The 24,547-nt window shown below is 37.4% G+C and overlaps 1 protein-coding gene across 1 annotated transcript; it reads right to left on the reverse strand.

The window, feature by feature from the left end:
- Nucleotides 1-795: 795 nt before the first annotated feature.
- On the reverse strand, nucleotides 796-24,547 carry LOC127643107 (serine/threonine-protein phosphatase 2A 65 kDa regulatory subunit A beta isoform-like). The gene is made up of 15 exons (XM_052125680.1): nucleotides 24,430-24,547; nucleotides 21,229-21,319; nucleotides 19,911-20,011; nucleotides 19,576-19,808; nucleotides 19,071-19,218; nucleotides 17,115-17,270; nucleotides 16,316-16,430; nucleotides 10,165-10,235; nucleotides 5,208-5,342; nucleotides 4,470-4,643; nucleotides 4,205-4,265; nucleotides 3,794-3,948; nucleotides 2,349-2,491; nucleotides 2,121-2,212; nucleotides 796-1,984 (listed from the first exon to the last, which is right to left on the reverse strand). Exons 1-15 carry the CDS (start codon nucleotides 24,505-24,507, stop codon nucleotides 1,968-1,970), a joined length of 1,770 nt encoding a protein of 589 aa, XP_051981640.1. The 5' UTR covers nucleotides 24,508-24,547; the 3' UTR covers nucleotides 796-1,967.

Genomic DNA, 24,547 nt, shown 5'->3' on the forward strand with positions numbered 1-24,547 from the left:
TCATGGTAAATAAAACGGATTTCCTAGAGGACCAGACAAAAGGCAACTTTTGACATATAGCAGCTTCTTTTTTTTATCTTGACAGTATTAAGACATAACGGCAGAAAGAACAGGAGTGTTGCATACAGTCAAGAGCTGGGAAATTTCCCCTGATGATCACTCAAAAGGTGAGTCCTGATGTTCCAGCATTAAAACGTTCATCAGCCAGCACGACAGCAGCAGCTACAGAATTCAGACGCTACAGATAACAGCCTTGTCAGAACAAATACACAAAGCAATGACAGAGCTCTCAAAGGCTATTAGTCTTTGCAATTGTAGCCCAGTTGTAAAAATAACAAGGCATTTAAAGCTTAAAAATATATATATATCTTGAGTTTGATTTGAATGCATTTCATCTGAATGTGGTTTCAAATGAAATCCAATTATCTTATCACTTACATAACAAAATTATTAAACTACTTGTGAGAACTTTAAAGTACAAATATACTACAAAACCAATAACTTAAGAGCTCAAAATGTCCATGTGGAGAGTGATTTAAAGAGACTTCCAAATTACTCCTTTTGGCAAGAAACAAATAATATAACTGTAAATGGGGGGGGGGGGGTTAAATGACCCTTTAAGGCACACATGAGCAACTGAGTCTCGAAGATCCTCAATCTTGATGCCTAAATATTTCATTGAACATTAAGATCCAACAGATCTGTTCTGATGTAGCTCCTATTTGTCCTTATGATACTTTGCATTTTATTGTATTCCGTAAAAAAAAAAAAAGTCCATGCATCATGAAATCAGGTTATATAATGTTCTTTATTGAGTTTTGTCTTCTATCAAGGGCAATGTGACCATATTCATATAAAACCCAAAGCACATTCTAATGACACTCATAACATAGAAGACACTATTATACTGACTGCACTCTGAAGCTGAGGAATTGGACAGTCAACATCACAGGCAAAGCAAATGTGTTAATAAGGGAGAGGGTTTACCCATCATTATTAATGTGCCCTGTGGTTAACAGAGGATCTCTTCCATATATACTGATGGTCTATGTAACCTGTGTGCAAGAGTCATGCAGATGTCTTCATACAAATGACACAAATCTTAAAAGAAGAAAAGAAAAAAGAAAAATGTGCAATAAGGTCAATGGCACAGAAAATAAAAACTTGCCTTAAATATAAAAGGGGCTGTTTATGAGTGCCTATCCTCTGTTCTTACAGTTACAGGAAGGAAATCAAAATGCATTGTGGTCCCTTTAAGATACACATTTTAGTTTTTTTAGAATTGGAGAATGGTATAAGAGCATGCCACTGAATGCATGAAGATGTGTCTAGTTTTTTCAGGGGTCTTTGTTCAACAGTCAGTTTAAGAAAGAGGGATACAGGAATATTGAGAAATTAAAAAAAACAGGAGCAGTAGTGATTCACCCTTTGCCATGCTGTATACATGCATGGGTCAAAACTCATGCCATACTTCAAATCAGCACTAAAAGCAAACAAAGTTCAGCGCAGATTAGGTTGACGACTGAAGTTATGCATTACAGTTAAAGCCGGACAACTGATGCTTCAACCATTACATCTAATAATATGATTTCTCTAATTCTATGATGAAATAATGGCTAAGCAGTCATTACGTTGTTACGCAAATAGTAAAACGGCATCTAAGAGTGCGACCCCAGCCTGAGGGTTAGCAAAATACACATAGCATGTAAGGGCATTTGGTGCCAGCCCTATTGTGGGGTAAGAATGCAAAGTAAAATGGTGTGGTGAACATTAATTCACAGCTGAGGGTGAAGAGAGTTACAGTCTGACAAAACACTGAGAGGAGCCAAGTTTCCCCAAAACATTTCTCACTGAGAGGGAACAGAACACATTGATTCTCCAGAAACAGTCCAGTGGATAATCCTGGATGTCAATAAATACAGTGGAGGTCAACTTGAGATGGGTCTCATGTTCAGCAAGCAGGTGCATTAGGCCAGGGCAAGAACTGTAGGAAGAAGCCAAAAAAGAAGAAGAATTGTTTGCAAGGGCAGATTTGAAAAACTCTAGGTCACAAATGTGAAGTCTTTTTGTAATTACAATGTTCTATACAAATCTAGTCATGCAATAGATGTTGAACTCACCACTGATGGCCTCTTGGGCAAAGTATTTGACATCCATGTCTTGATCTGATGCCAGTTTCTCCAGAACTGGTTTCACTTCTGTCTGCAGACAGCTGTAAAGAAACACTTGTTAGATGTATGAGCCGAAAGAGAGTCCTGTTAAAGAGTTTTATTTTAGCAATCAAGAAATGATCGATACAATATCAAGTTGAGATAAATTCAAATGTGGATCATCTTATGATCACATACTTGCTATCCAGCACAGGTCCGACCTTCTGAAGAGACTTGGCCACATTGAAGCGTACATTGGCAACCTGGTCATTGGACATCTTCAAAACTACAGGGAGCATGTGTTTGGTGGTAATATCCTGGCCACACACATCAGACAAAGCCTAAAAACAGAGGGTTCAAGATAGTGGGGAGAATGAGAAATTTCAATTTGAATATATTTCATATAATACTGAAAAGTATTAATAAAAAAAAATCTCAATTTTCCTTAAAATTTGTTTGTGCTCATTAGAGCATCACATTTTATTTTAACAACATACTAACGCAAAACTCTATTAAAATCAATGAGTTTGATACCCTATTTGCTTTGCATGAGGACTGGCCCTCGAGTTGCTGCCTATGAATCGGTCACTTAAGTCATTCCATTTCATTTATGTCTATGTAGACTAGAAGTCTACCGATAGTTGCTTTTTTTTTAAACTATGGTTCTCTGCAAAAATCGTTCAAAAGTTAACATGGTTAACAAGGTGGCTGTGAAAAAGTATTTGAAGCTGTATCTCGGCAACACCTTGTCCGAAAACAACTTGGTACCGTGATCTGAGAGAACATGCAAAGTGTTGAGACAGTGCAACATATGGGTAACACAATTTAAAAAATTGCTATTTCTAGCTTTAACTTTTAAGCCACATGTTCAAAAATGATGAATCTTGGTGCCTATAGATTCGGTAGGTCATGAGGATTTCAATGATACCAATTTTTTCCATATTGGTCATACTATCAATCTGCCATATTTAATTTTATTAAAAAGTGCAATATCTTTTGAATGCACTGTCGTATTTAAAAGAAAATTGGGATGCGTATTGTCCTGAGAATCATAATGTCCTGAGGGTACCTGAGCAGTTTCGAGTTAGCACCACATAATGGTCAAAATGCTTAGCTGATTTAAACAACTTTTGGTGCATCATTGCTTCCTTGTTCTAAGTTTTCAAAAATGCAGAGGAATGTCTTATTTGAATTTTTTCGTTTAATTACAGTCTTCATTTTATCCTAATTGTTAATTGGATTTTGGTTGCACAACAAACACATATTTGGGATTTTACTCATTTTTGACTCTAGCCACCTCTATGTCTGTGCCTGTCAAAGTAAAGAAAACTAAGAACTATTTAAACATTTAATAAATTGATTTAATCTAAAATTAAAATCAGCAAAATCCTCTAACAGTCCACCTCTAATATAGACAGCTCACTATGTTTTGGAACAGAGCCACTGGATGGTTTTGTTAACTGTAGATGTAATTCAGAGTCAAAAAACAGCACTGCATTCAAAGATGATATAAAACCACAGATTAGAATTACATCAGTGTCAAAACAACCACCAAACTGCAATTTGCCAACCGATGCATTAGCATTGTACTTTGTCCCTGTAACTCAACAGCAGTTTGTGATAGCAGATAAGCAGTGACTCACATTTATACAGAAGAGGGTGGTCATCCTGTGCAGGTAGTTGGGGTCATTGGCCATTCCCAGGACTTTGGGTACAATGGTGTTTTGTGCCCATTCTGCTCCAAACTTCTCCACCAGCTTCATCAGGTTACAGGTAGCTGCCTCTCTGATGGCATATACTGAAGACCACACAGACCACTGTATTAGTTACATACTGAACCTCATGCCAGAGACACAAGGAATCGTGTGGGTGATAATCTAATATGTTTTCGATAGGCATATCTAATTGTGCAAAGACATCAGAGCTGACACTGCCTTTGTGCACACCTCTGAATGGATCTGTTAGAACTCAGTTTTAGTGCACAAAAGGTCACCTACAATGTGTAGGTCTTGTCATGTTCACAAGGCCTTATCCTTGTCACTCAAATAACCTACCATGATCAACGAGCCAGGCCATGCACAAAGAATTCAGCTTCTCATCGAAGAACTCTACACCCTGGAAGTACCAGAAATTAAAAGGATGCATCATATCAGTCACACAATGACTTGGAAGCAAGTAATAAGTAATAAATAAGCTAGCAGGATGAAAATGTAAATGTTTAAGTGTTTCGAGAGACTGAAGAATAGGAACTTGCCACTGGAACTTTCCAATCTCTACTTTGGGATAAAGCGTTGTAGGACCTTGAGGGTCAGAACTCACCAGCTGTCCAGCCAGAAGGGGCATGTACTCGATGATCGCCAGCCGAACTCTCCACTTGGCATCTTCAGCCAGCTCAACGATAGCAGGAAGAAGAGACTGGGAAAGCTGGCGGATTCCAATCACCTCATTTACACAATCCAAGTTGGAGATGATATTGAGGCGGACCTCTGGACACTGAGAGAAAAGTCTGAAATTTAACCTTTCAGCAACCAGCCTTGGTTTGGGTGGAATTCTCAACACATGCACACAGAAGTGCGGCCCACTGGATTTTGTCTTTCCAGCAGGGGACCTGATAACAGGCCTAAAAATACCCAATACTATATTTTTAATGAATAAGACATTTGGAACTGCTGCTTGTCTCGAAACATGGATCAACGCAAACTGTAGCATACAAGAGTTGGCATTGTTCCATTTAATTCATTCGTCAATGCAAAGGAGAGACATTCAAAGACTTCTCAAACAGCTTAAATCAGAGACCGCAATACAGTCGGCAGCAAGCAACAAAAATAGCAAGTAAATAAAGAGATGAGAGATAGTGTGCTGCATTCGCCCATTCATCTCTCACTTCAATGCTTGCTGCTATCCACTAAAGGCCAGCATTAGCAAAGCCTCACCTCGTCAGGATCAAAGCGGCCAGTTGAACACAACACACAGAAGTGTCATCTGTGACTGGATCGTGATGCAAATTACATCAGACAGACCTATGCTGTCTGTCTCACAAACACACACCAGGCTTACCTCATCTTTTAGTTGGGCCAGGAAAAGGGGTAGCAGGTGCTCGATGGTGTTGTCTTTGCCCAAGATCGTGGAGAGGCCCATGATGACTGAAGCCAGGGCAGATTTTACATGCTGATTAGTGTCTGAGACAAGTTCCTGTTGACAAAAAAAAAAACAACCATAATCACGCTTTCAATTACATTCGGTCACTATGAAACATTGATTCATTTAGCAGAAGCTGTTATCCAAAGCAACTTATAAATGAAGAACATAGCAAGCAATTTGTCACACAAGTCAACAATATCTGCAGTATCGCACTGTCAAGTACTCAAAGTGGCTGTAGTAGTATAGAAGCTAGCACAGAAGAAAGACAAGAAAGGTATTTTACAAATGTATTATTAAATAGTAAGTGCAATTATTGTGGATTGGTTAAGTGCTCACAGAATAGATATGTTTCAAATGGTTTGTAAACGTTGGTGAAACTTCTGTGGCCACCACGTTCAGACAGCCGCTGAATACGGTTGTCAGTCCTGTTTGTGAGTGGTAATACGGTCATGTTCACACACAGGTCAGATATCTACGAGAGTGACAAACGCATTCCATAACCGAACTGACACCGGGTGACACAAAATCTGCACTCTGCTCTTGGTTGCAAAGTTGCTCAGTATAGTAAATGCTCTTACATGAGAAATCATCTAAAACACTACAAAAACCAACACACTAGAACTTTAGAGACAGTGTGATAAAATTAGCTGTTGATGATTTTCATTATCAATGATTATTTATATTATCAATTAGTTGTTGCAGCACTACAGTGTATGTTTGGTGACAAAGTTGAAGGAGATCCAAAACATCTGACAGTTCCACATATGTGCTAAAGAACAATGAAACGAATACAGAGTTTCTATGGTGTCAACTAATGTGATCCATATGCCTGCTTTCTAGCAACAAGTTGGTCAAATGTAGGAGGAAAACAACACCCAGGAACACCTGGTTTAGCTAAAGTGCAAATATTGATCACTACAAGCCATCTACAATATAAATTCTTCCCAATCTGGCACCAAATTACTAGCATATACTCGGAACAATGTTTTGAATGGATTACGTATTGGGTTGCAACCAAGTGTACTGCACAAGCCTTCAAAAGTGAAGCCAAAACGTCTCGATCGCCCCCCGGTGACTGGCCCTGTAAAGGTCATAAACCCCGCCTCCCCATGTTATTCAACAGGACGTGAGACCAACTAAACAATTAAATTACACTTCACATATCTTTTTTCCAAAGATAGAAACTACAGTAAATGACAAACTATCACGTTGATGTAATTTCAAGTGTTTGTTCTCAAAATAAGTTTGTTTTTAGTTAGTTATTTGATGCTATAAAACGGTGCTGTGACATCATGATTGACAGGTTCTCTGAGCGAAGTAGTCACTGAAGCACCAACTGACTTTTTTTCGGAATCTTCGGAGGACTGAGGAGATTGGAGCTTTAAATGTAATATCTCCATTTCTATAATTAATTATTTCACACCGTCATAAGTCAAAAGTGCAGGGGTGAGTCCTTGCGATTGATTCAGCGAGAGTGAGGGCGGGGCCTTGATTTCGCGGCTTTACTTCCTGCTCACTACTGCGCAGGTCTGGTCCCGAAATCGCAGCTGCGCAACTCAAGTCCCAAGATGTCAGCGCCATATAGGGACACTGGCGGCTTCAGTTCTCACCAATGGAAAAGAGCGAAGGTACGTCGTCCATCTTTTTTTACAGTCTATGGTTGCAACGGTATGAGATTTTCACAGTGTGATAACCATCTCAGAAAATATCACGGTATTTACAAAATTATTATAATTTTTTTGGTTGAATAAACGCTTTATTATAATACATTTTTTTGTAAAAGTCTCCCTTTTGAAAATAAATAAGAAAGCTAACAGAATTATATATATATATATATATATATATATATATATATATATATATATATATATATATATATATATATATATATATAATAAATATGATAAAAATATCATGTAAATATAACATGTAATATCTTAAGCATGCTAGTTGACATGTTAGCATAGCATGTTAAATTATTTACTAAATGAAAAATAAAATCAGCTGTGTGAGCTTTTAAATCATCCTGTGCGATTATATGACGGCAAATGATGCGATTATATTAAATAAATAAGTGCATGTGTGAACGTGACAGCCCATTCTCTCTAAGAGCGGTTTTCCCATTTTCTACAAAGTTAATAAAAAGATGACCAGTCTATAATGATGACACGCGAGACGAGAGGAGCGCTGCAGCTCGAGTATATATCTTTATTTCATCCTTAATTAAGCTTAAAATTATACAGGAGCGTGCCATGTAGATAAGCACAAACTCCAAAACTGTCATTCTCTGTGCGGTCAAAGCTGCTAGTCGTGGAAGAGACCCAATCTGAGCGGGAGTCGAGACTGGGCAGTTGGAGAGATTTAATGTTCCGCCGGTTGATGCACACTCTAACACGGAGATGCTCGTCTCTCACCCCCGCTGTCTGCAGCTAACACACATACATATATACATATACATATATATACATATATATATATATATATATATATATATATATATATATATACATATACATATATATATATATATATTAGGCTTTGGATAGACAAGATTGACAAATGCTTATCAATAAAACTCTTATGGCTAAAATGTTTACAGTGTTCAGTGACTAAAACTACATAAAAAATGCCCAGACTTTGTCAAACAAAACGACTAAAACAATAAATAGAAATAGGATAAGGTTGACTAAATGTGATAAAAACTAAAAAGGACATTTGACACAGGATTAAGACTAAGATTAAATAAAAAAACAAACAGCAGACATTTTTGCATTTGTATTAATGCAAAGCCAACATTTATGTGTTTAACATCACTTTTCTGATCAGTATGGTACCACCTCCGCCTCATTTTGAGCCAGGAAAAACCCTGGTTATATGGCGATATTTTGGGTTTAAGATAACCGACACTGAGCAGAGAGAGGTACTGTGCAAAATTAAAGTTGCTAGATCACGTGGCAACACGATACATTTATATCAGCACCTGAAACAGCACAGAAAAATGTAGAAAAGTGAGATTTCAGAAAATGATCCACACACTGGACAAGAGATACCAGCGATAAGTAGAACTTTTTAGAAAGAGGATTTGGAAATACCAGTTGGTCATTTAAAAAAAAAAAAAAACAACAACCATTTTAGTGGTTTGAGTGAACCACACTTTTATATCCAGTTTCCTTTTCAAAAGTGTTTCTACAAAGTACATGTTACATCCTGATTAAATGTCCCTGTTTGTTTGGACAATCTTATTTTCATGAAAATTTTTATGTTCTTATTTATTGTTCCATTTTATTTAGGTATAATATTGAGAAAATATGTTTGCAGTAACGCAAAGATGTTATTTAATTTAGTAAAAATAGCATTTTAATTTGAACACACTCATTTATATTGGTTTTTGTTGCTAGTTTGTATGAGTTGAGAAATACACATTTCAGCATTATCAGTAATCTATTTGTGCATTTTCCTTGATAACCAAGCAAATTGACTCATGTTACCATTTGTTTATTATATTGCAAATCACAATATAAGCCTCAAAAATCACAATATGACATTTTCCCCAAATCGTTCAGCCCTAGTAATAACAACAACAATTATAGGATTCATGAAAAGATAAATACTAGCTGAAACACATCTTTACACTACAACTGCCACTGTTGATAGAAAATGAGGTCTAATAGATTCTACCTTTAGATTTTTTCTTACGAAACTATAACATTTTGTCAAACTATAACGGTTACTTTTACTCATGTAAAATCGTGAAACAATTTTGTAAAGGTGAAGATGTATAATAATAATAAAATTACAAAAATAGCGAATAGGACAGTGTTGCTCTTTTCCAGTGCTGATTGGCATGCCAGGACTGCTACTGTTTAAGAAGTTATACTTTACTTTCTCCGTAACGCTTTAAACTAGAAATGTCTCACTAGAATTTAAATTGGTCACATCAGTTTTGAGGTCTGCGCTCCACAATATCAAGGGAAGCCCGGTTGTTGCACGCGCACAAAAGCAGATCATGATCGTGAGCTTGTTACACTCGTGCAAAAGTGCAGATGAGAAGCCTTTAGCTGATTGCGAGATTATCATTAAATCTGCCTCGGCAGTCCTAAATAGGCCATCACTTAGACGGCTGATGAAATATCTTCAATTTGAGAACATGGCATTGTTCTTTCCCTGCTGTCTGCGACCCTGTCTGAACAGACCTGTGACCTACCAGTTGAGAAACACTGCTTTAACTCACATCACACACACACACACACACACACACTCACTTATGTCAAGACCCCTTGCCTCGCTTCTCTCTGTCATTTTGTCTACTGCATGTGTGTGTGTGTGTGTGTGTGTGTGGGGCAAAGTTGACAACTGTAACCCTAATTATGTATTCATAATTTTTATTCATGTGAAAATATTACTCAGGAAAAAAATGCTGGTATGGCAATGCAATAAATTCAGCTACACTGAAGGTATGTAATAAAATGTTCTGCTCTGAATCAAACATTTACATCAAGGCATTTCACCAGAATGTTGGAGCAAAAACCAGAAGCTTCCTACAATACACGTCAAAACACTCATTGATATACAATAAGTGATCAAGAGAAGTGGCCTATTCTTGCTACAGCCACTAGGTCAAAGTACAGACACAATGACAACTTTGTTAATCTGATCTTGTTTAGGTATTATGTGCTCAAAGAACAGATGTTGCGTTAAGGAGCTGTCGGCTAGTAACTGATCCAAGATTGGTACTGCACACCAATTAAATGTGATGAGTATTTTAATGACATGGAACAGGAGAATGAAGCAAGAGCTCGGTCTGAAAACTGACTGGTGTCAGAGATGTTATTTGACATGTGCACAAAAACAACTGATTGATAAAACATCTTACCTTAACACAGGGAAGAATGTGTGCCATGATGATCGTCTCTCGGCTGTCCTCGGGTAGATTCTCACAGAATTCTGATGATATGAAAAATATTATTAATAGTAGGGCTGCCAAAAATAAACCATAACTTTCGATATCAAATACATTTAATGCAGTTTAATTTGACTTTTTTTGTCTTTGAAACTTTATTCTGTTACTTCCTCTATCTAAAGAAGATTGAGTAGATGCCCGGAGATCAACACACACAAATAATTCCATGACCAAGCTCTTATTTCTCAATAAATTGAGAAAAATTCACAGAGGAAGATCTTAAGAGCAAATTTATTTATAAATTAACTCCAGATGGGACTTTTAACAAAACACACACACACAAAAAAAAAAAAGATTTTTAAAAGAAAATTTCAGCTCTATTGGTCCTTTCTATGCATGTGAATGGTGAGCAGAACTTTGAAGGCACAAAAGTCAGTATAAAAGTAATCCATAAGGCTCCAGTGGTTAAATCCATACCCTCATACGGAGATTTTCACTTAGGGGTGTTCTCACTTTTGTTGCCAGCAGTTTAGACATTAATGGCTGTGTGTTGAGTTATTTTGAGGGGACAGCAAATTTACACTGTTATTCAAGCTGTACACTCACTACTTTATATTGTAGCAAAGTGTCATTTCTTCAGTGTTGTCACATGAAAAGATATAATCAAATGTTTACTTTTGTGAGATAATGCATGTATATGTGTATATGTATAATATATGTTATGCTAATGGAGTGTCTTTTTCACTGTATTTAAGTTTGCATTCATAGTAACACTGTTTTGAACCATATTATTCCACCTCCCAGGGGAAACAAATAGTGTCCTCTTTTTGGAAAACCAGAATCTGGTCACCCTAGAAAAGCAGTAATTGGAACACACAAAAAAAAAAAAATAAAATCAAAAATCCATTCTATGGGACTGAAAATTCATGTCCCTCCATGCAGCTTAGACTGTTTAACATGCGTGTGCGCTCGTGAAGGGACAGAGCGATAGTATTATTCTGTAAAAAAATAAATAAAAATAAAACATTTATTAATTCGCCTTTAGAGATGAAGCGCCGAATGAGACATAATAAACTTTCAAGGGTGTGACGAGATCTCGTGTTACGAAAAGTTGTCTCGAGAGTTGTTGTGATGTCAGCGTGATGGAGCGTGAGGGTGAACTTAGTATTGAAGATGCCCCTGCCACTTTTAAATCATTTGTGTGGCAACATTTTGGTTTTCCTGCGTAAATAAGAAACGGCGAAAGAGTGACAGACAAGATGAACACAATATGTAAACATTGTAAGAAAATAATGCCGTACACCAAAGCTAACACGAGCACTATGCAAAAACACATACAGCACCACCACAGCTCTCTACTAAAACTAGCTGACCATATCTTAGGCTGTTCTGTGTAGTTAATTTATCTCTTTTTCATGCTTGAAGAAAAAATGTGTTTCTGTTTGCACTTGTAGTTTTGAAAGAGCAGTACTTTGATTATGGATACACTTACTGTTTGCATTTAAAGTGTTATTTCTGTTATTTATATATTTATTTTATTTATACTGTTATATTTTTTTATGTTCGATTTGTGGAAAGGAGTTAGATTTCTCATGTGAAATCGTACAGGGAGAAGCCAGTCGGTAGAGTTTATAGCAAAACGTTTTGCAGTGTTTGCATGTCCTTTACTGCATAGAATTCATTAAAATAGAAGTAAAATAACATTCATTACAAGTTGATTTCAAAATGCACCTAAATTGTTTTGCATTTTGTGATTTTCAGTTGAATAAATGACTATTTTCCATTCATATATTTCATTATTGAGGATTTCTTAAAAGTTGTGTAAAAATCTCGTCTTGTCTCGTTCTCGTGAACCCAATCTCGTGTCGTGTCTCGTCTCGTGGAGTAAGCGTCTCGTCACACCCCTATAAACTTTATTAAACCCCAGTTATACACGTGTCTGGAAATCACGAGCGGCTCAATGTTCAAAATTTACGTATACATTTAATAAGGTAATGTTTCAAAAAGTAATCATTAATTCGACATAATGACACAAACAATAAATCAGAGCTGTTCAGCAGGATGAAGATGAATATTCAAAACAACTAGTCTACTTCATATCATCCTCATGAACCACCAGTTACATTTCTCATTTCTGGACCATACAGGTATTTTTGAGCTTTAGGTTGTCTGTGTATATAACATGAAATCATTCTTAATTCACAGATTAGGCCTAATATCTCCCTAATGTACACTACATGTCACAACCGATTTGGAAGTCTCTTCTCAGGGATTCATATGTTAATTACATTCAGCCAATAATCACATCATTAACACAGTGATTAAATCTTTGATCCTGTGTGTGAAAACACTACACATGGCCAAAAGCTGCATGACTAAACGGGTGACCGAAAATCCATCATCTGCACAACAGAACTCTTTGCTTAAAAGCATGTGTAAATGGCAGGACGGCTGAGGTTAATATGATGTATTTATGAATTTATATCTGTAAAGCACTTATATGGGATTACATAAGGCATAAATCATGTCTTGCAAATTATAAGTGTGATTCAGTTTGGGGGGATATTGTCTTAAAAACATAATATATGTAAAAAAAAATATTATTTTAGGACACATTTTAAAAGCCATGATGGTAAAAACAGCCATTTATAATTTTTGTGTTGGGGCCAGTGACATTTTTGGCAGGGCCAGTAAAAATCTGAAGCACTGGCCCAATCTGGCCAGCACAAAAAATCCTTAGTGTTGAGCCCTGATTTGGCTTCTGACAACAAGGATTTAACCAATGGAGTCGAATGGATAACTTCCATGTTGCCTTTAAGTACTTTTTTTTTACATTCTGAGTTCTGGTCACCATTCACTTGCATTGTATGGACCCACAGAGCTGAAATATTCTTCTAAAAATCTTCAATTGTGTTCTGCAGAAGGAAGGAAGTCAAACACATCTGGGGTGGCATGAGGGTGAGTAAATGATGAGAATATTAATTATTGGGTGAACCATCCCTTTAAATTGAAATATGAAACTCCACTTTATTTATTTTTTAACCTTTATTTAACCAGGAAAAAAAACTCTTGAGATTGAAAATCCGTTTGCAAGAGGGTCCTGGCCAAGACAGGCAGCACACTTAGTTAAAAAAAAAAGTAAAATTAGTAAAAATACGTCAATTTACATATACAAAATGTACATATATCACTTAAAACAATTACAATCAGGTAAATCCCTGACCAAATCATTTAAGATACTCTTAAATTCATTTAGAGAGACCAACTCTTTCAAACATTTTAACTTTAAACGCCCTTTTACCTATTTTTGTGCGGACTTTGGGGATATTAAAAAGATAATAATCTTGTGAACGAAGACCATAATTCTTCACACCTTTTTGAAAGATATACTGCTGTAGATACGAAGAAAGCAAACCCAACATAATTTGATATATAAATATGTACCAGTGCTTAAGTCTACGCGATGACAACGCGGGCCATCCAACCCAAGCGTACAGCAAACAATGATGGGTAAGGGCTTTTGAATTAGTAATAACCCTTAGTGCTCCATGATAAACTGAATCCAACACCTGTAAACAACGTTTAGGCGCTTGCATACAAATAATATCACAATAATCAAACACTGACATGAAAGTAGAAACTGCCAATCTCCTCCTTGATTCAGAAGAAAGACTTAACTTTTTAAAAGAAAAAGCACAATTTCAACTTTAATTTCTTCACAAGATGCTGAACATAAGGCCCAAATGAGAGGGAATCATCAATTAAAAATCCCAAATATTTAAGTATTCAAAAAACATTTCGATCACCAAACCTTGAAGAGTAGTAACTGAGCATGAATTTGACATTTGTGAGAAAACTACTGGTCAGATGTAAGTAGTTGCAAAAAACATTGTGTCTTTTGCTTAGAGCATATGTGTCAAACACAACCGGCCCGCAAATTAATTATCTTTGGCCCGCATGACAAAATGTATTTATTTTTAGAGCTGGCCCGCCGGTATATCGGTTCAAATTACGTGGGAGCCAGTGGGAGCCAGTGGGAGCTGAGCACATAGAGAGAGGATGAATTATTTATTTTGAATAAAAAAGGAAAACTTACATAAGCAGATCGTCATTCATTCAGCGCACTGATCTATATATTCAGCGCTGTGTGGTTGCGCTGTGTCACGTGACAAGCAATGGCGCGTCACCATGGAAACATTACCGCAAAGCCGTACCACAATAATCAACTAACTCTCTCCCAAAAAAATGGCTAAACGAAAGGTGGACTTTGAAAACGGGTTTTCAGGACAGGTGGGAGTCACAGTATATGTTTGCGGATGTAAAGGGAAAAGCTGTGTGTCTCCTGTGCGGAGACAGCGTGTCTGTAATGAAAGAATACAACATAAGAAGACACTATGAAACGAAGCACCACGACAAATACAAGCATCTAGACACGACACAAAGGCTACAGAAGGTAGAAGAGTTAAAAAGAAGTCTGGTGTCACAGCAGGCTATGTTCACTAAAGCCAAATCACAAAGCGAGGCTGCTGTTAAGGCCTTTATTGTGGCAGCATAGGTCGCAAAATCAGCTAGGCCCTTTAGCGAGGGGGAATTTGTCAAAAACTGCATGATTAAAGTTTGCGACGCCGTGTGCCCAGAAAAAAGGCAAGCATTTTTAAATGTGAGCCTGAGCCGAAACACTGTTGCTGATCGTGTGCGTCACCTTGCTACCAATCTCCAACAACAGCTTGTGAGAAAGGGAAACGATTTCATAGCATACTCCCTTGCTGTGGATGAGAGCACCGACACTTATGATACTGCCCAGCTGTCAATTTTCATCCATGGAGTGGACTCAAGCCTGTGCGTAACAGAAGAGTTATTGGGATTACACTCAATGCATGGCACAACTACGGGGAAAGATATCTTTGAAGAGGTGTCCAGATGTGTAGATAAAATGGGGTTGCCGTGGGATAAACTTGTGGGACTGACAACAGATGGAGCGCCTGTGATGTGCGGTCAAAAAAGTGGATTGGTGGGGAGGATCCGAGAAAAGATGCAGGAGGAAAACGTCACAGGTGAGCTGACAGCTTATCACTGCATCATACACCAGGAATCCTTGTGTGGCAAAGCCTTGAAAATAGAACATGTGATGAGCATCATAAAAAAAACGGTTAACTTTATCAGAACCAAAGGTTTAAATCACCGCCAGTTCAAGTCTTTTCTGGCGGAGTTAAGTTCAGAATATGGTGACTTGCCCTATCACACAGAGGTGCGATGGCTAAGCCAGGGAAAGGTGCTGGAAAGATTTTTCGAGTTGCGTGAGGAGATCTGTGAGTTCATGGAAAGCAAAGGAAAAGACACAAAAGCTCCGAAATAAAAAGTTTCTGTGTGAAGTGGCGTTTCTGTGTGACATCACGAGCCACCTGAATGCGCTCAACCTGCAGCTTCAGGGGCGGGGCCGTATCATCACTGACATGTACGCTATAGTGAGGGCTTTTAAAACCAAGCTGCGCCTGTGGGAGACGCAGATGCTGCAGGAAGACATGAGCCATTTTCCGCGCTGCCAAACAATGAAAGAGCAGGTCGCTGCCACCGTTTTCCCAACTACACAGTTTGCTGAAAAACTCGGCATACTTGGTGCTGAGTTCACATGGCGATTTGCTGATTTTGAAGCTCAAAAAAGCAGGTTTGAACTGCTCAGTAATCCATTTACAGCCGATGTGGAAAGCACACGATCAAACCTCCAAATGGAGCTGATTGAGCTCCAATGTAGTGACACACTGAAGGCAAAATATGAGTCTGTGGGCGCTGCAGAGTTTAATGTTGTTTTATAGGCAATAATATATAGGCCTTGTTGGTTTCAGGTTCATAATAATAATACGTTGTTTCAATAAGTTTTCAATAAACGTTTAACCTGTCCGGCCCTTGACTTATAGCAATTTTTAAATCTCGGCCCACTGTGTATTTGAGTTTGACACCCCTGCCTTAGAGGAACAGAATGCCTTAAAACTTAATGCACTATAATGAAATTTACGTTTATTATTTACATTTAAAATAAATTAAAAATTTGAGATGAAGCGAAAAAATTCAATGATGCTTTTAAAATGTTTAAATATTATAGGGCTGCTTAGGGGCCTTATCTCACCTTTGACCTTGTTGGCAGCAGCTGCCCGAACCTCAGCCTCACAGTCTTTAAGAAGATTCTGGAAGGCCGGCACTAGGTCATTCTTTGTGATCTCTGGACCTACGGCCTTCTGCAGCTGTAAATTCACAGAGACAAGAATGTCATTTAACATTTCCATTGCACAGTAACACTTCAGTGTTTCCTGCAGACTGTGCATTACACAGCACTCCTGACACACACAAGATCATGCAATCCATTACTCTCATTTATAAAGCAGGCAAAATCACCTTGGCTCATTACTTTTTCACACAGGCTTTTTTATTAGCGTTTTTTATGGGTGCAATCAACATTTCCTTTCCTTCAAAATATCTGAAATTTCATGTAGTTTAGGATAATTAACAACCTTATGATGTTTTGATGACATGACAAAATAATACCAGAGTTGCTTTTAGGTCAAGTTGCACAACAATGGGCAGGATTACTGAGAACACTGAACTGTTATGGGGTCTCATCCTGAAACTGCCTGACCAGCTGTTGTATTTTAACATTGAACTCATCAGGGACAGAGCTTTTTAATCATGTAGCTTATATAACATTATTTTATATTGCTAATCTATGGTAAATAATGTTACTGGGTACACAAATATGCAGGATATAGCCATAATATTTAACCTTTTACAACATTAACAATTTAAACATAAAACTACTACTTATTCCAGTAATGAAGGATAAAAAAAAAAAATAGTTGTTTTGTTTCATACAAAGTCTGGCATGGACAAAACATGCATATGATTAAACCATGATTGGCTTTTTTTCTTACATCTGAGAATTTGTCTGCAACCATATAGCGAACCCTCCAGGACTTGTCTTCTGCTGCCTGGCGTAGGGTGGGCATTACCAGCGCTTCCAGGTCCTCTTGGGGCAATAAAGTGGCAATACTGACACCAGCCTCCACAGCCAGAAGACGAACAGAGTCCTACAGCAGAGCAGATTCAATTTAGACTGTTAACATCTTGGCAGAAATTCATGTCATCTGGAGGGAGGCATACATTTTTACTCACCTGGTAAAAATATCTGCAAACACCATTATTGATGCAGAATTCTATTTTGTTTATATCCATATATATATATATATATTATTGTTTATTTATTTATTAAGGATGTGCAGAGCGACTAATTTCACTGACATTTAAAAATGTGGGTTTTTATCCAAAAGGGGCATTTACAATGCCTTGCAAATGTATTCAGACCCCTGACCAATTCTCTCATATTACCAAATTACAAATGGTACACTGTAATATAATTCTGACTGATATATTATTTTAAAACTCTGGAACTAAAAGTCAATTATTGTTAGGTGACATTGGTTTCATGTTGGGAAATATATATATATATGTGTATGTGTAAAAAAAAATACAAAAATGTAATATCTTGCTGAAGTATTCAACCCCTGAGCTGTTGATGCTGCCAGTTTACACAGATGAAAGAAATTGCCCTAATGAGGAAACAATTAATTTACCATTTGCATCCACCTGTGAATCATTAAAGTTGCAATAACATTTTCTGGATAAAATATCCATTGTTGAAGGATCATTGGTCAGGCTGTGAATCTGAATGAAAACCAAAAGAACATTCCTCAGAAGTTAGAGATAACTTAATAAAATTGCATAGATTAGGGCAGGAGTCAGCAACCTTTTTGACATGGGAGTGCCATTTTTTATTTTCCTGGTCAATGGCTGTGACGACCCCAAGACCTTTTTAACAACTATGTTAAATACTACATATACATGACTGATTAATCCAGATGCAAGGAAATATATGGAGTTAAAAATCCAAGTCTTCACTGAATTATTGTTAGATATAATGCATTAATGCAGATTTGATGCTGCCTGGTTTTGATCGAGAAGTAGATCTGTCATTAAAATGATACTTTACTTTTACAATTACCTGTATGCTTATGATTTCTATGCTGATAAATCAACCACTAAGGAAAAAATGAATGAATCTCCATCCATGAATTGGCTGTCTCACTCCACTCTCTCCTCTCCACTGATTGCTGGTGTGTGGTGAGCGTACTGGAGCACTATGGCTGCTGGTGGTGGATGAGGAGAGTCCCCTGCTCAATATGGAAAGCGCTATATAAAATGTAGCATTTAATTGCTTATCTTGGCTTATTTTGGTGAGGCAAGTGGCTTATTTTGGGTTTGTTTTGCTAGAACAGGTTTCTTGTTTCTCTTGTGAGATCTGGCAACACTACAATTGATATTTCACCCACCCCTTAGCACAGAGTACTGTCATTTTATGCAAAGCACATTATTAACCATTATTTTATTTGGTTCTAACCTGTAATCGGAAATGGAATGAAAAAATACTCTTTTTACTCAGAATTAACCAAAATGAAAACATCTTGTTTTTAGTCCCTGGTTTGAACCAATAACGTTTTAACCCATTCATTAAGAGAACCGTCTAAAAACGTTAGTGTATTGAAGAAAGTGTTGTCTTTCATGGTACGCAGACTTGCCTCACCTTATTCCATTCAGACTGCAAACTCACAACTCGGGTAAAATGTTATTCTTTCTGCCGTGGTGTTGGCAATTAAATTCAGTGCAGAAAACACTGGATAAATGTCTACCATATATTCCTGTAGCAGCATATAAAAGTTACATAAACCTTGCAAAACTGATCACATCATGCAACATGTGCACAAAGTCTTAACTGTAATGACAGCAATACATTGAGAGAGTGTACAGTCTGGAGAAAAGTATTGAAAGCAGACCTGTTCATCAGATGCCAATGCAGTGAACAGAGAAATGATGTCACTCTTAACATACTCCAGCTCCAACACTTTGGCAAACTCTCCCAGCTTGGATGCAGCGGCACGGCGCACCATGGGAGTGTCATCAGAACACAGGGTGCGGAAGTGCCTGAAGAGAGATAGTACATGTGTTAACATGTTTCTACTTAAACAGCACAAGTGAAAGATGAGGTAGAGAGCCTATTTCATTCCCTATTTTCATTCTGTTTTTTTCAATATTATGTAACACTCCTGTTAATTAAGCTAATTTTACCATTTCATTGCTTGGTCTGCGTTAAAACAAGTGAATATGTAATATCATCAGATGAGCTGCATTTTGCATTAAAATGTAAAAATGTAAATGAACAGAATTATTTATTGCTTTGCTAATGGTGAGAATATGCCTTTATTAAATCTAACTATATTTACCATCAGAAAAAGTAGCATAACAGCAAAGTATTCCTCACAACATAGATATGAAACTTACTGGCGAATCTCAGCTTTAACTGTACTGGAAACTCGTGGGTAGCAAACACTGAAGAGTCCACAAGCTGAGGTACGTGATGTGAACCAGTCACCACTGGCCAAACGCTTCACCAGAGGCTCAAAGTGCACCTCCAGGTCCACTGGAGAGTGTTCATGGGAGATCTTCCTCAAGGACTCCACTGCCTTGTCTCGAACCACCGTCTCTTCAACTGTAGCCAAACTCTCCAAAGGGGGCTGAAAAGACAGTCAATGATGAGACAAATATGTCACCAGTACAGATTATACTTAATTTATTGGATATTTTAATAAAATTAAAAAGGTGTAAGTAAAGCTTACAAGGAGACAGTGGACATATTCAGGGCCTCCAACCAGCATAGTGAAGTTACCCAGTTGCTCAGCAAGGGCAAGCAGAACTTCATCCTCATCATAGATGGTATCTGTTCAAGACAGCACAAATGAATTGTTTAGCATCAATTCTCTAACATGTAATAAGCAATTCAAAACAGGGATGCACCGATACCACTTTTTCTCTTCCGATCCGATTCTGATATCTGAAATCCCTGTATCGGCCGATGCTGATCCCGATCCGATACCAATGTTGTTTTTAGCATAATCAGTTTAGAATATTTTTACATTATTGTGTGGAACTAATTAGGAGTACTCTTTAATATGTAAAGAAACAAACCTCTAACTACACATTATTTCAATATAAATGTATAGCTTATTTGTTAACTGGTTTACTGGATAATGTAGCATCAAACTTAACAGTAATTCCAGTCTTAAAGTCTTCAGTAGAAAAGAAGCCAGTTTGCTAAATATTTTCAACATGTCTCTGGACTTTAAAGAATTCAAATACATTTTTTGTTCAATTTAGTTGTAAGATACCAGCTCACTTTTCATTCACACGGTTATTTTTTGAAACCCATTCAACTTAAACACTGTTATAATTTGTAAACAAATAATAATGATAATAATAATAATAAATTATTATTATTATTATTATCCATCCATCCATCTATCCATCCATCGTCAACCGCTTATCCTGTGTACAGGGTCGCGGGGGGCTGGAGCCTATCCCAGCTAACATTGGGCGAAAGGCGGGGGACACCCTGGACAGGTCGCCAGTCCATCGCAGGGCCACACATAATTATTATTATTATTATTATTTCTATTATTATTGCCTTTTAGAATTTGAAATACAACAGTATTATATTTCAATCATGTACGTTTAACTTTAAAACCCTCAAGCTTATATATTTACTTATTAAACACAGCCTTTTGCAATTCACAGAGATATCGCATTTCTTCAAGTGGCTTTGAATAAAATGCAGGAGTCATATGAATTACTTTCATGGTGTTTTTTTTTGTTTTGTTTGGCTTTTATGTCATTTTTGGAGCTTGACAGTAATGAACACGACTTGCACAGTATTGGATTTGGATCGGGCTCGTCAGAACGAAACCACATCTGTCTAAAAACTTCAGTATCGGAGCCGATACCGATCCAGGTATCGGATCGGTGCATCCCTAATTCAAAATGATCAACATTTTGTGTTTTTCATTGAGAAGTGAAACACTTGAACCAACTTGAAACCAATAACAGATAATTTTCCATCAACATATAAAACAGTAAACCAGCAGTCCACCAAGACCTTACCTGTGAGGAAGGGGAGAAGTTCAGTGCGTGTCCTTTCAACTCCCAAAGCCAAGGCAATGGTTGACAGTTTCTTAATGCTATTCAACCGTAACTATGGGCAGAGAAAATATGAGAAGTAAGAAGTTAAGCCCAAAGTATACTTCTGAGCACTTGCGGACAGGATGCGTGATGCAATTCTCGTCATCAGCAGAGTACTTGAGCACTGAATGCGGGCAGCTCGATTTTTCTAATCATGCGTCTTTGAATGCGCATGCATCTGGAATTATGCACACTAATCTGGGTGTCCAAAATGTGGCAACACTCACATTTCAGCCGTTGTCACAAAGATGTGTGCAAAAATGTTATGTAATCGCCGGTAAACGACAGGAGACAAAGGTAAAAATGTCAACAGTGGATGAGTACGTCAAGAGCACGTGTGCGAGGAGGTTTGGAGATACATGTAATTGTATAACTCGCGTCTGAAGGACTATAAAAGACACCTTTATAGGTTTAAACTCCTGAAGAGATACAGTCTGGTGCCTTGTACATTCGTAGCGTGCATACACCCAATGCTTGTGTATGCGAGCGCCTTCAAATGGAGGATGCTTTGACATGCTCGCATTGGAATGTACGCAGCAGTTGAGCATTCATGTCAAAATCGAAGGATACTTTGGTCTTTAACCTAAACACGGATACTCTATAATACAGCACAGCTGATTTGTTGGGGCAAAACAAACTGCTAGCCTCTATTGACAGCTGATCAAATGGGGTCTACCACTAGCGCTAGTCGAACCCCAATTAAAGCCATGACAATCCGTGCGTTCAGACCAGAGGCGTTGAGAGCGTCAAATCGACCAGAAGTCCTTCATTTTCTATGACAGCCAGCGTCTCTCGGCGGCGAGAAGCGGCGCGGCGAGTCTTGGGCGGTGTGGTCGTCAGAGGAAAGTTTAAGTGCAGCCAACATTATGGTAATGAGCTATGACGCAGTTCGGCGGCAACCTATTAGAATATAGAACTGCTCCGCTCTAGCGAAGTCTAGAGAACACAACCATGTAAACTTTGGTTCCCACCAAACATTAGTTCCGAAGACAAAATGGAGAAACTGATTATTGCAGTGGCAGGTTTTCCTGTAATATTTGATCTGTCCCTGTTTGCTTACATGGATATAAATAAAATAAAAAAAGATGCATGGACAAAGGTGTCTGAAATAGTTGGTGTGCCAGGTGAGTTGATGAAGTGGATATTATGGTTTATATAATATTATATAATAATATTTTTAAATATTTCATGAGGATATACGCTACTTGTCATCAAAAAGATACCGGTCGACATGTCTGGATGTTTTGTGGTCCCTTTAAATATAGTTCACAAAACCAAGCATTCTCAACGAACGTTGCCGCCCACTTCAAATACGTCAGAGCATCCACAAATTTTCGATAGCATTGTTGGCAGGGCAATTTTTAGGCTCTTGCCGCCTCTGGTCTGAACGCATGGAAAGTCTTGCTATCACAAACCTACTGTGAGGGAATTAAAACATTCATATACAAGTTGTCTAAATTCTGGTCATGTTACTACTACCAGTCAGGGTCAGAAATTAAGAGGGGCACAAAAAATATAAATAAAAACACCACCAAAAATGACCTCAAAATTCTAAATATGGGGCCAAAAACTGCCCTGTAATAATTTCTTCTGGGAATAATTTTATATAGTTTTTAAAATTCTACTATAGTCCTATAAATAGCATGGCATGAAATATTAGTTTGTGTTGATTTTATTCATAGGGTAAAAGGTAATAAATTCACAATCTTAAGAATAAGTCTTAAAAGAATAGTTTACCCAAAATTTTAAATTATCTTCTCGTTTAGGCTACTCGCACTCATGCCATCCCAGATGTGTATGACTTACTTTCTTCTGCAGGCCACAAACATGTATTTTTAGAAGAATAGCTCTGTAGGTTCATACAATGCAAGTGAATGTTGACCAGAACTTTGAAGGTGAGAAACAGATACATTTTAGGTATTTTTTTTTTTTTTACAACAAATTCTTCTCCCTGTCGAGTTGGTAGCGATATGCACGATTAATGTGAACTGCCAAAAAACAAAAGAAGGTGGAAGTAGAGATTTATATTAAAAAAAGATTTATGTTTCTCAGCCACACCTGTCATATCACTTCTGAAATATGGATTATCTTACCTTACCTTTATTTGCTTTTTTAAGGATCAAAGTTCTGGTCACCATTCACTTGCATTGTATAATAATTCCTTACATTTTATATAGCGCTTTTCTAGGCACTCAAAGCGCTTGACATAGTATAGGGGGAATCTCCTCAACCACCACCAGTGTGCAGCATCCACCTGGATGATTCAACTTGGTATGGACCTACAGAGCTGAAACATTCTTCAAAAAATCTTTGTGTTGTGCAGAAGAAAGTCCCACACATCTGGGATGGCATGAGGGTGAATGAGAGAATTTAGATTTTTGGGTGAACTATTCCTTTCATTGATTGATCAAATTGACAAATTTCAAAAATGTATGAACTTAGGGGAAAAAAGCCCTCATAAAATGGTAAAAGATAGAAAATCATATCCAGAGGGCAAATTTTGTCCCTTAATCTAAAACTTAATTTCTGGCACTACTACCAATATAGTCCTATATAATCATGAGAAAGAAGCTGATTTACTTATTGGCAAAATTATGAGAACTCAAAAGCTATTTAATAAAGTGTTTTCAAGTGTTAAGCATCTTTACTGAGATTATCACAAATCTAGCAAGTCATCAGAACTATGTTATTAGTTAATAATGCGTTCTAAAGGAAACCAACTCATAGGACCTGTCAGGTTTAATCTCTTCTATGTTTAAAACACTTTTAAAAGTGCTATGCTGAAATGTTTATTTAAGTAAAAGGGCCAATGACCCACAGAGAAAATCATACATAACAGCTAACAGTTAGCCAATCACACAAACTGCTCTGGGCTAAACAGACGTCACCACTAACTTTAATATACACACGGGACGATGTTTTTACACACACGAGATTAAACAATTGTACTTAATGGGGTTTTACATGTATAATATGTCTGTTAATTTGATATGCAACCTTATTTATGTCATAATCTAGGGCAGGCCTGTATTTTAGGCATCTATTAATTCGCTTGATGACAATCGAACTACGTTCGAATCCATTTTCAAATATAAATGAATGTCATAGAACATTTCTGTTTACCTGAACATCTTCATTCCTTAATTCGTCAATTAATACAGCAATAGGGTACAGAGAGTCGTCACTGTCAGCTCCCGCCATCTTGGATGCTAAAGACTGTTTTTAGCTAGTTCCTGCTACG

The sequence above is a fragment of the Xyrauchen texanus genome, chromosome 4 (assembly GCF_025860055.1).
Source record: "Xyrauchen texanus isolate HMW12.3.18 chromosome 4, RBS_HiC_50CHRs, whole genome shotgun sequence".
NCBI classification, from domain to species: domain Eukaryota; kingdom Metazoa; phylum Chordata; class Actinopteri; order Cypriniformes; family Catostomidae; genus Xyrauchen; species Xyrauchen texanus.

Excerpts from the sequence above, each read along its gene's own strand:
- LOC127643107 (XM_052125680.1), bottom strand. The coding sequence starts at position 24,507 with ATGGCGGGAGCTGACAGTGACGACTCTCTGTACCCTATTGCTGTATTA. Across the intron at positions 21,320-24,429 it reads TAAGGAATGAAGATGTTCAG|TTACGGTTGAATAGCATTAA; the intron begins GTAAACAGAAAT and ends CTCTGCCCATAG. Across the intron at positions 17,271-19,070 it reads CATTGGCATCTGATGAACAG|GACTCTGTTCGTCTTCTGGC; the intron begins GTCTGCTTTCAA and ends GCTCTGCTGTAG.